At 44.7% G+C, this 12,781-nt stretch overlaps 1 protein-coding gene across 2 annotated transcripts in view; it reads left to right on the forward strand.

Annotated features, from left to right (window-relative positions):
* The window catches only part of LOC147420469 (outer envelope protein 80, chloroplastic-like), a 71,676-nt gene extending 60,380 nt beyond the window's left edge, over positions 1-11,296 (forward strand). For both annotated transcript variants that reach the window (XM_086504697.1, XM_086504696.1), the window contains exons 11-16: positions 9,632-9,702; positions 9,781-9,859; positions 9,926-10,041; positions 10,134-10,281; positions 10,713-10,782; positions 10,870-11,296. In XM_086504697.1, the coding sequence (XP_086360823.1) occupies positions 9,632-9,702; positions 9,781-9,859; positions 9,926-10,041; positions 10,134-10,281; positions 10,713-10,782; positions 10,870-11,024 (639 nt within the window). In that variant the 3' untranslated portion in view covers positions 11,025-11,296. The remainder of the gene's footprint in view (positions 1-9,631; positions 9,703-9,780; positions 9,860-9,925; positions 10,042-10,133; positions 10,282-10,712; positions 10,783-10,869) is intronic.
* Positions 11,297-12,781: the final 1,485 nt, after the last annotated feature.

The raw sequence follows: 12,781 nt of genomic DNA on the forward strand, positions 1-12,781 counted from the left end.
AAGACCATAACATGAAAAACGTTACCTTCAAAGTCTCGACGCTCGAAACGCAACTCGGTTCTCAAAAAGCATGTTAGGTGCAACGGAATGATTGTTTGCGCTTTGCTCAAGATGAATGCTCCGAACTGTGCTCAAGGTTCCTTTTAGTTCTTATGGAAGGGAGAGCCTTCCGTTTCTTAGTGGAAAATGCTATGATCACGACAAAGTGAATGGACACTCTGCGTGCAAGTGTATGATACTGAGAGATAGAGAGAGGAGAGATATACGGCACCAGAGACGTAAAACCCTCCCTCGAAGGCCCCACTCTCGTCGGCGAGAGTGGTCTACTTTGATTGCACAAAGGTGTACAATGCGTATGCAATGGGACTATGCTGATGACGACGACGACTTGATGGCTGAAATCTGAGATCTTCTAATCGCTGAATTCTGGGATTGTTTCGGTGGCCGAAAATGACTGTTTTGGCTGCGTTTTTATGGCTGAAAATGGGGGGAACATCTGCAACCGTCTAGGGGCTGATCTGCTACTGTGTCATAGGCTGAAAACTGCGAGAATCCAACTGCTGAATTCTGCGTTTTTGCTACTTCTGAGCTGGCGTTTTTGACAAGGCTGAAAAAACGCTGAATCTGCAAGTGATGCTGGCGTTTTTGTCAAGGCTGAAAAACGCTGGCTGGGATGTATCTGCTGAGGTTGGAAAACGCCAGGCAAGAGGACTTGTAGGCGATGGCTTGCTGGGAGGAAATGCCAAAGGGAAGGAGTGGATGGCGAGGGTCTACTGCTGAGGGGGTACTGCTGAGAAGTTGCCTGTTGAGCGGGAAGCTCTTGCTGCCTCTTCTGCCAATAACTGCTAACTTGGGTTTGTTTATATATTAACTTAGCAAAATTGCCCTATCTACTTTTGTTGGAAAGTCACTTAAAAATAATAAGTGAAAATACCAATAAATAGGAAAATAGGCTAAGTGCACTGGAAAATTCCCCTAACTGATGCTAATGGATTCTGATGGGAATTCCGATGATCATGTTGTGTGCAACCGGAGGATATGCATCTATGCTAAGTGACGGGGCATGCACGGTCTACGAATAGACTCACAAAAGTGCGAGATCACTGCTAATCTAAACTAACTGAACCCTGCTGTGGTGTAGCTTGTCCACGGACACATAGGGTTGGGATGTGTCACGTGACATCCCTCCTTTTCAAAGTGAGGCACTGGTACCGAACTGTATGGCGTCGAGGGAGATCGCCATACAGCGTCCGGAATCCTGGAAGGGACTCTTCGTCGGCCCACTCTACGGTGTGGGTCGAGCGGTACTTGAACTTCATAAAGGTCTGCAACGCTTGCTTCTTTGGGCTGCGCCGAAAGCGACTCAAAGTCTTCTGTGGCTCCTTCTTTGCTTTAACTGTGTCTAGAGTCGTGTTGCTTCCATCTTCAAGAATCTCCATGGCTGAAAATTCCTGAAACCATTTCCAACACAAAACCATGAACATACCCATTCCATGTAAAGTGAGTGGAAAAAATCTTGTCTTCGCTAAAGACTGTGTATGCAATGTAGATGACCATAGAGACGGAGTGACAACCCGTTCATCAAACACATGCAAACAATGAGATCGAATCTCTCTCTTATGATCTAGAGCAATTAACTGTGGCAAAACACAATGGAAATGCCCACGCTTGGTGCTCATACTTTCATGTGCTCGTTCGGAAACTGTGTCATGCCAAGGAAGAGACATGGAATGTGACTTCCTTACATACATACTTTTCCGCTTTTCACGAAAATTCCGCATATATTCGTGCTCATCCATGAGAGAAACGTGCTCAACATACAATATGTCATGCCTAGGAAAAAGGATCACATAACGACGCTGACTAAAATACAGGAAACGATCACGAATGAAACACTCGATCAATGCATGCGTACTAATCATGCGAACCTATAATACTTCCTGTGAGGGTTCTTTGGACCAGGCTCGAGAGCCAAGATCGCTTCTTCGTGATTGATCGAATCTGCAACGAGGTTAGCTTCGCTAGAAAAAGCATCCACTAACACCTCATCCTGGTGAACAATCACATCTTCTTCATGCAACTCATCATGCTTGTGAGAAATCACATCTTGATCATGCAAATCATCATGCTCGTGAGAAATGACATCTTGATCATGCAAATCATCATGGTTGTCATTGTCATCCAAATCATCATGCTTATTATTGACATCCAAATCATCATGCTTATCATTGTCATTCAAATCATCATGCAAATCATTATCAATCAAATCATGATCATGCTTCACACAATCATGCAAATCCTGTGTGTCTTGCTTTGGAGAAGAAGAGACTGAGAGAGTCTCCTGTTCCCGATCTTGTTGATGCTATGCTTGCATTTGAGAAAAGAGTCGCAACATTGCTTGCATTCTTGCTGTGGTCTCGCGGTCATATTCTGCTTGTCTTGCTTTGGCTTCCAAGCGTGCTTGCTCGCTCTCACGTGCTATGGCTGCCATTCTTTCTTGGTACTGGCGCTCTATGGCTGCCATGTCTTCTTCGTAGGCTTTTCTTTCTGCTTCTTGTTCGGCATCTCTTGCTTTGTCTTCTAACTTCTTGTCCATCATCCTCTTGTCGAAAGCCTCCATAGGAGTTAGTGCAATCCTTGTCGTAGATGGTGAAGGGGGAGGGTCGGAAAAACCTCCTGGTGGGGAAAATTCCTCTTCGCCTCTCTCATGCTCATCACCTCCAAGCGAAGTATCCATTCCGCTTCGAGTGACGACCATTCTGAAGTCGTGGGTTCTTGGGGGTCTTGGCTCTTGAGTTCAAAAGGAACTTGGGTTCTTGGGTTCTTGAGGTTCTTGAGGTTTTCTTTCGCTTGCAAACCGCGTTTGAGAAGGATCTTCTCTTCACCCGAGTTTTACTCCTTTCCGTGGGCGCACCTCTTGGCGGCCTTGCGCTCACACCAAGGTTGCTTTTTCCCACCTCACGTCGATTGGCCTGCCGCTAAGTGCACGGTCCGCTCTCAATGAGTGAAAAGAGACACAAGGGGAGGGTGGACAAGCCCTTCTTTCTTGGGATTCCTGTCACTCTTCAACAAAACACGATTAGGAGTCGACACGCCCAAGCGAACTTGGGTTCGTGCGACCTCAACAAGCAAAAAAAATTCTTGTGGTTCTTTCCTTGAGTGATACAGAACAGTGCCAAAGCTCTGATACCAATGTTAGGTGCAGCGGAATGAATGTTTGCGCTTTGCTCAAGATGAATGCTCCGAACTGTGCTCAAGGTCCCTTTTAGTTCTTATGGAAGGGAGAGCCTTCCGTTTCTTAGTGGAAAATGCTATGATAACGACAAAGTGAATGGACACTCTGCGTGCAAGTGTATGAGACTGAGAGATAGAGAGAGAAGAGAGATACGATACCAGAGACGTTGTAAAACCCTCCTTCGAAGGCCCCACTCTCGTCGGCGAGAGTGGTCTACTTTGATTGCACAAAGGTGTACAATGCGTATGCAATGGACTGATGCAATGGGACTATGCCGACGACGACGACGGATATGACGACGACGACTTGATGGCTGAAATCTGAGATCTTCTAATCGCTGAATACTGGGATTGTTTCGGTGGCTGAAAATGACCGTTTTGGCTGCATTTTTATGGCTGAAAATGGGGGGAACATCTGCAACCGTCTAGGGGCTGATCTGCTACTGTGTCATAGGCTGAAAATTGCGAGAATCCAACTGCCGAATTCTGCGTTTTTGCTACTGCTGAGCTGGCTTTTTCGACAAGGCTGAAAAAACGCTGAATCTGCAAGTGATGCTGGCGTTTTTGTCAAGGCTGAAAAATGCTGGCGGGGATGTATCTACTGTGGTTGGAAAACGCCAGGCAAGAGGACTTGTAGGCAATGGTTTTTGGGAGGAAACGCCCAAGGGAAGGTGTGGATGGCGAGGGTCTACTGCTGAGGGGGGTACTGCTGAGAAGTTGCTTGTTGAGCGGGAATCTCCTGCTGCCTCTTCTGCCAACAACTGCTAACTTGGGTTTGCTTATATATTAACTTAGCAAAATTGCCCTACCTACTTTTGTTGGAAAGTCACTTAAAAATAATAAGTGAAAATACCAATAAATAGGAAAATAGGCTAAATGCACTGGAAAATTCCCCTAACTGATGCTAATGGATTCTGATGGGAATTCCGATGATCATGTTGTGTGCAACCGGAGGATATGCATCTATGCTAAGTGAGTGGGCATGCACGGTCTACGAATAGACTCACAAAAGTGCCAGATCACTGCTAATCTAAACTGATTGAACCTTGCTCTGGTGTAGCTTGTCCACGGACACATAGGGTTGGGATGTGTCACGTGACAAAGCAATTCCCCGGAAGAGATCTCTACATAGAAAAATCTTCTCTTCCAATCCTACACACAAAACAGGTGTGTTCTCGGGTTCCTTCTCGTAAATCAGCCCCGTCTACGACGTTTAGGGCTGAAAACAGAGAAAAACAGCAGCTTGTCGCGGTGGAAACATGCTTCTTAGGCACTTCTTCAGGAGGAAACTCACTGCGCACTAGGTCGTGGCGTCATCTGGTACACTCAAGGCAGCCATGGGCACCGGCAACGTCTTCTTTGCGGCTGAAATCTGCAGCAGCATCTTCTCCTTGCAAAGACTGGTCTTTTTTTTTCTGGGAGAGGACGTGTGATGCTTTTATAGCTCCCTGGCCACGACAGAGATAGCAGAGCGCTGTTGCCCGCGTAAAGATCGCGGCTGGCTTTTTTTTTATAATTATAATCTTTTTCTTTTTGCATTGTTCTGCCAGAAAGAGAGAGAGAAATGGTTGGTTGGTTAATGCTACTTTATTTTCCAGGTGGCTGCCCACTTATCAAGTGGGCGACCGACATTTTAAAAATGGTTTGAATCTGCCCAAAAACTCAATAAAACCTTATATGTTAAAAAACAATGCTTACACAGCACTTCCTAGGCGTCCCTGGATGCAATCACATGCACAGTTGCAATGCAGACATAGACTTCCTCGCGGGAAAGCATATGCTTTCCCAAAAAGCAATCGGGCTTTCTTAGAAAGCATCTCTTTTTCCTCAAAGTTTCCTTTGAACCCATCTTCATTCAAGTGCTTGCTTTTCCTTGTGCACAATTCTAACACAGTTCGGAATTTCCTCCTGACTATGGATATTCCCTTTCCGATGCACCCGTCACCCACCTTGTGACGCATCAGGAATACCCATCACCTAGTCTTTTCCTATCGAATTTACGGTACAATCTCCTTCGTGATGCTCTCTGTCACCCATCCTATGACGCATCAGAGATGTCCGTTCTCGGATGGTTGGATACTTCTTCCCGATGCTCCGTGTCACCCATCCGATGTGATGCATCAGAAGTACCCATTCCTGGTGGCTTTACAGATATTCCCTTTCACAGTGCTCTCGTCATTACTCTGAATACGCACTAGGAATACTCTGTACTCAGATGTCTCTAGTGAGAAAAACCCTCACTTAAAATTTCAATAATTCATTTAGAATTAATTTTCTTGGTGTTCCAAGCGGAAAAACCCTCTCACTTATAAATCCAATAATTCATTTAGAATTACTTTTCTGTCAGATAAATCCAATTTAGCAACAGTTTCGTTGCCCTCTGAGGACTTGCTTTCGGGTGCGTGTGTGTGTGTGGATGCATGTCCTTCGAGTTTATTATTTTTGTGTTTTTCCTTTCTATTGCTTTTGTTTGGTTGTTTGTTTTCATCCTCTATTGGGTGGGGTTTTTGGGGGTTTCGTTGTTTTGGCTTGCTTGTTGTTGTGACTTGTTGGTTGTGGCTTGTTTGGTGGTCGAAAAGATACTCTTCTGTCTCCTCGCTCTCCCAGGACTCTTTTGACGGTTTTCACTTGGACGCAATTTTCAGAGCCTCCTACACTGTCTCCCTGGAGTTCCCTCTTCAGTTATGGTCTTTAGGAGCCACCTTCAACAAGTGGATTGCTCGCTCTTCTTGATAAAAGCTCCTTGTCTGCTGCGGTGTAGTGCTTTGTTACCCACCTTGTGTCATCTTGCTGAAGTCTCTTGATGATGTCAGTTGCCTCTTCACCCTCGATCTTCGCCCCCAATTGCTCTCTCCCTTGTGTTCCTCCATTAACTTTTGCTGTCAGATTTTACCAGTTGGCGGGCTTCGCATGACATTGAGCTTCTCATAGCTGCTCATTGTCATCTTCACCGCTGCTGGCTTTTGGTGGATCTTGTTCTTGATTTACAGTTGGTGAATGGGCTTTTCTCGAAGTGCCTATCATTCAGAGGCTAGTGCCATCCTCTCTCCATTTAGCTTGCCTGGGCACTTTTTACTCTCTTTAGGAGAGGTTTTTTTTACCCTGGCCTTCAGTCTTTTCCATTTGGCCATGTGCCTAGTTGTAACTTGTTTTACAATTTTCTGTTTGATGCCTACGGGCATGCCATGTAAACAGTGATGTACTTGCACTCAGGATAGGGACCATTTGGGCGTTCTGAGAGATTTTCAACTAATAGAATCAGCCTCTTTTGCTTGGGGGTGGGGAAGAGAGAGAGAGAGAGAGAGAGAGAGAGAGAGAGAGAGAGAGAGAGAGAGAGAGAGAGAAATGAAATGAAATGAAATGTTATATTAACGTCTTCAAAAGGCCAAAATGACCTATGAGACCAATCAGTTACAAAATAGTGAATCTAATACCATGTCTGGGTACAAAAGAACTAGAAAAGAACTAGGAGTGGAACAAAATACTACTACTACTACTACAATCTAAAACTACGTGGGTGTAGCAGCTGAGACAATAGGTACCCGGTAAACTGGATGTAACAGTGTGTGAAACAAAGATGGAAGAAATGGTGAGGATCCATCCACATCTGCACTCTGGATGTCGAGAGAGTATGGCTCGAATCTTCTGTTGTAGTCTCCGTCGATGCTGTGTAGCTCCTCTCCTCAGTCGCGGTCGTCTGTATCTCTGTAGCTCCAATGCTCGGTCGATGAGAGTGCCAGTAGTGGTCGAATGAGTGTGGGACGAGCTTTGCAGTGGTGGCTGCTCCTCTGGCTGTCCCATATCTAGTGAAAAGAAATCTGTAATGTGTCTCTGGGACTGCCTCTCTCTAGCTCTCCCCAGTAAAGTGTCTCTATACCTGTGTAACTCAAGTAGATATAGTCCAAGACATCTCTGATCCTCATAACTCATGACCCTAGATAGAGGACCAAAACCCTCTCTGAATAAGCAGTGGAAACGCCCCCGTATCTCATAGAACATTGTGCAATGACATATGTAGTGCAACTCTGTCTCTGGCTCTCTCTGGCATAATCGGAATATCCTGCTGTCTGCTGGTATCCCTCTGAATCTACCAGTCTCAATCTCGAGCTGATGTGAGGAGAGAGAGAGAGAGAGAGAGAGAGAGAGAGAGAGAGAGAGAGAGAGAGAGAGAGAGAGAGAGAGCTGCCTTAGCGATGGCGTCCCTCTGCCATGGCAATGGCAGGTTTTTGCCCCTACCATGCCATGCCCTACCACCCCTCTACCGCCGTGGCCCTTCTGCCTGTCTCGTCTCGCGCTTCTTTGCCCTCTTAGCCAGCCTTGTGCTGTTTGCAATTGTCGCCGCGCTTGCTACCCCCACTGCCACCCTCGACCCCTTGTTGTGACCCCTCCCCTGCCTTGCTTTGAACCCTATAGCCTCCAGATCTAGTGTCACGTGCACATCTAACCCTATGTGCATGTGGACAAGCTAACTTCTGTTTCTAGGGTTAAGGACAACCTAGGAAGTGTTCTGGCACCTTTGTGGGCCTGTACGCAGAACGTGCATGTCTAGGCACTTAGATTAGTTGCATACCCTCTGATTGCACATGAGCACAGCCAGTGTCTGCTAGGTGTAGGGGGAGTGTTCCCATACAGTTGCAACTTGCATTAGTACCCAGACTAGGTATTTATCTGCATGTGAAGCACCTTATTAACTCATTAATAGGAGGTGCGTGGCTTCACCTTATTTATCTCCTTGCCACTTCTGTTGTAGTGCTTTGTTACCCACCTCATGCTACCCTCTTGCAGTTTCTTGGTGATGACAGCTGCCTCTTCTCCCTCATCTTCTTCACCAAATGCTCTCTCCATTCTGTAGTTGGCGGGCATTTGCCCGACACCGAGCTCTTGCAATTACTCATTGTCATCTTCACGGCTGGTGGCTTTTGGTGGCTCAGGTTCTTGATTTGCAGTTGCTGATTGGACTTTTGGTGGAAGTGCCTATTTTTCATAGGCTGCTGTCATCCTCTCTCCGATTAGCTTGACAGGGCACTTTTTCTCTCTATAGGAGAGGTTTTTTACCCTGGCATCCCATCTTTTCCATTTGGCCATGTGCCTAGTTGTACCTAGTTTTTCAGTCTTCCGTTTGATTCCTTCGGGCTTGCTATGTAAACAATGACGAACTTGCCCTCACAATAGGCACCATTTGAGCGTGCTGGGGGACTTTCAAGTAATAAAATCAGCCTCTTTTCTATTTTGAGAGAGAGAGAGAGAGAGAGAGAGAGAGAGAGAGAGAGAGAGAGAGAGAGAGAGAGAGAGAGAGAGAGATGAAATGAAATGAAATGTTATATTAACGTCTTCAGAAGGCCAGAATGACCTATGAGACCAGAAAGTTACAATGTGGTGGATCTGATACAAAGTCAGAGTAACAAAAATGACAATGACAAAATAAAATGACAGAATAAAATGCTATGGAATCTGAAACAGCTAGGTGTGATCTAAGCAAATAGGTGGGATAGCTAAATCACAGATCACAAAAGATCCAGCATCGGTCGTTGGTGGATCTCATCAATCTCCTCCATGGTCAATAGCCTGACCGGGCGTCGTGCATGTTGGGCCAAAGTGATCCGAATCCTCTGATGCAACCTCCGTCGATGCTGTGTAGTCCTCCGCAGTCGTGGGCATCTGGATCTCCCTAGCTCGGTCGCTCGGTCGATCAGTGTGCCTCCGGTGTGAGGTGGCGAGCTCTCCTGTGGTAGTAGCTCCTCCGGGTGTCCAGTGTCTGCTCTAAAGAAGTCTGTGATCTGTCTCTGAGACTGGCTGGCCTCTCCTCTCATCAGGCTCTCTTTGTGTCTGCGCAGCTCGAGCAAAAACAGACCCCAGCATCTCTGATCCTTGTACCGCATGACTCTGGAGAGTGGTCCGAAGCCCTCTCTGAACAAGCAGTGGAAGCGGAGAGAGAGAGAGAGAGAGAGAGAGAGAGAGAGAGAGAGAGCTAAAAGATACCAAGAAAAAAATAGCGTTAGTGGCTGATGTTCACCTCTGCTCTGTCTCCTCTATATGCTGACTCGTGTAGCCTTCAAAGGTCACGTGGAATCTCTCTCTCTCTCTCTCTCTCTCTCTCCATCCTTGCTAAAAATTTGTTTAGTCACCAAAGAGATGCCACGTGGCAAGGCTCAGTGTTTCCAAACGTCACACAAATCCAAGTTAAGCTATCCAACCACGCCATTTGCTGTTTCAAGGCCATGGGATGGCGTTTCCTGGTAAACATGGTCTTAGGGAAGCTGTTTAAAGACACGTTTGTTATTATGTATTTTTTGTTGGAAATGGGGATTGTGTATGTGATCTCTCTGAAATAATGAGGGAAAGGTTTGGTATCAAGGGGTTGAAACTCACATTAGTAAGGTGCTACACCTCATGTCAGCGTGCAGGAGCTAGAGATGATAATGGTTCCCCCAAAGTTGCGGATATGTATGGAGGCCCCTTGACTTTCAGGTGATGCTACAGTTATGGAAATACATCCTTTTGTGTAGGCTTGTAGCCTTCAAATTTGACATTCTCATGTTTGGACAGCGGTAAGGCGTATGATGATATGCTTGTTGCGAAGCTTGAAACAGTTTATACAGATTCTGGTGACCATGGCTCTTCTCAGGTGAATCAATCTTCGTGGTGCTCGCAGTAGCTTCCTTGAACTGATTGCGTTTTCTTAATGTAACAGTTTGTTTTTAATGTGGAGCAAGGCTTACCAGTCGCACAAGATTGGTTGTTCTTCAATCGGTTGAATGTTCGTGCACGTCAAGGTATCCAAATAGGTCCTGCGCGCTTTATTGCGAGGTAATATTTGATCGGATTATGGGATCTAGGGTGCTGAGTGTGTAGTTTTCAGAGGTGGATTAGCATCAGATTGTTAACTTTAAGGTGTACAGCTTCTCAGGAGGAACAGTAATTGGGGATCTTGCTCCCCACGAAGCCTTTCCCATCGGAGGCACAAATAGTGTTCGAGGGTATGAAGAAGGGGCAGTTGGCTCAGGGCGATCATGCGTAGTTGCTAGTGGGGAAATATCTTTTCCAATGGTAACTCTCTCTCTGCTTTAAGCGATTGTTCTGTCAAATCTTTTGCAGTGCAAGTTATATTGCAGGTAGTGAGTGCCTTCTACCCCCAGTGCTATACCCACAGAAGAAGCCATTTTGAAAGAAAGAAATCTGGTTCACCACATGATTTTCTGTGTCTTTCTTCCAAATGAGTCACTCGTGAGACTCACAATCACGAGTTTGTTAGTTCAAGTCCTTTGATAGTCTCACAAGGTTATGTGGTCCATAGGCCGGCTGCTACATAAAGGCAGTCGAACAACATTATCTTGCTCTGTTCCCTCCACTACCCAAGCATGCATTATTTGGTGGCATGGGGGATGCCGAAGCATGGCTCTTGTCCCATTGTTGCCTGCTCCTTGCCCATTGAAGAAAGAAGAAATTTTTGCACTCTCAATTGTGTGCTATTTTTGCAGTACGGACCTGTTGAAGGTGCGGTTTTTGCAGACTATGGAACAGATCTTGGATCAGGCCAGTCTGTTTCAGGCATGTGCTCACTTCAGCAGATTCAATTCGTAAGCTGAATCATTGTTTGAAGACCTAGATCTGTTACCAATTTTGTTGTGAATGCAGGGGACCCTGCTGGTGCCCGTGGAAAGCCCGGAACTGGTTACGGATACGGTGCTGGCATCAGGGTAGACTCCCCTTTAGGTCCACTTCGTCTCGAATATGCACTGAATGATATCAATCTACGGAGGTTTCATTTTGGGATTGGGTATCGCAATTGAGTGGAAACTATGCCTACACGTTTCTTTACATGGTGGTTCTCTTTGCCAAATGTGCATCTTGACCCATCTTAAGCCTCGAGTAAAATGAGCGACTCAGCATGCATGGATGCAAAGAAACACATTGATGCTCCCATGTTTTTGCTTATGTATTCGAAAATTTTGAATTCTTGCCTATAGAAACCAAGCTCAGTTGTCCGAGAAAGTTTGCACCATTTATTGCGATATTGTTGTACATGCAGAGCTTTGTTATAAAGAGAATTGGTTGTCCGAAATTGCTGGATTAAGTGTAGTGTCCGTTTGTGTACACTGCTGAAAATTTTAATGATTTTTGCCCTTAATAAATCCACCATTAACAATTTTTTCCGTCAACAAGTTCGATTCATTGATATAAACGACTAAAGCTGAGAACGTGCAGGCTTCTGGTTGCAATGAGATGGTTTTCGTGCAGTCAAATATGGCAAAAGAGTCTGTCTGGATTAATGTTGATAATCTTAAAATGCTCTAGATAAATACAATATTGTCATGAATAAGAGGCCACCTGGGCTTCCCGCCTGCCCTCTTACACCTTATTATGCCTTCTGCAGACACGTTTTCTTTGGGTTAGCTTGACTATGTCTATGTTTTTGACATAGACATCTTCATAGGAAATATGCAATGCTGACTGACCAATATGCGGCCATGTCGATGATTTTGATGCATCAATATGAACATGGGAGGAAAATCGAGAAAGTCGACTCTTCCTACAGATATTTTCATATTATGGATTCACATGGGATAAGATTATCCCACATTCAAGCATACAAGATGGAGCAATTTGGCCTATCTAGAGTACCCTTTGTGAATTTTTTGATGTAGCTTGACACTCCAATATGTGCAAATCCAGCCACTTAAAGAACAATTTTAAATCCGCATAACCACAAGATAAAACTCAAAACATATAAAAGGCTAATCAATGCTAATCAATCATAATCTCACACATTTAATAGCTAATGTGCAAGTTGTGGATAAACGAAATCTATTTTTCAAATCGCCTTTAGCACTAGTTTGGCACCAAAACACTTGTCTTATTTTTATGAGGACTCCACTAAAATGCCCACGCGTAGCCAGAAGTAATTTAAAAAATCTACTTCAAGCTTACCATGAAAAGTGCTCTCACAAAACTACAGGCAATGTTTTTGAAGAATACACACTCAATACTTGGAAAAAATATTGAGCCCTCATAAAAAATGTATACTTATTTATACTATTTAGTATTGCTACACATTCTAACTATGAATGCAATTTCTGAAGGGCTTCCTTCTCAATGGCTATGATAGAGATGAACAACCAAGAAGAGAGCAATAGAATGCCCATCCTAATCACCATGTGGGGAGAGAGAGAGAGAGAGAGAGAGAGAGAGAGATCAAACAAAGTCTTTCTACTTTAAGCATCTTCTTTTATGCTGTCAGCTCATACATTTCAAGATCTAATCACAAGTCAAGATATCCCACTTTAAGGCTAAACGATGAAACTAAGCATTTTAGAGTCCAGATACATAAATTCCATCCATTTTTATTAGTCTTCTTCCATCCTAATGTTATATTTACATTGAACACTTTTTTTTTTTTGCCTTTTGCAATTACACTACACCTAGGCTATTTTAAACCCCTATGTGGGAGATCAATTTCTTTGCTGTTGCAACAAAGAAGGATGAGGGTTAAGGCACAATTTTGTTAAAATTTAACAAAGGGTTGGGCTTTGTACCAACCCACATTTTA

Source organism: Adiantum capillus-veneris, chromosome 28 (assembly GCF_014529385.1).
Source record: "Adiantum capillus-veneris isolate H3 chromosome 28, ASM1452938v2, whole genome shotgun sequence".
Lineage (NCBI taxonomy): Eukaryota > Viridiplantae > Streptophyta > Polypodiopsida > Polypodiales > Pteridaceae > Adiantum > Adiantum capillus-veneris.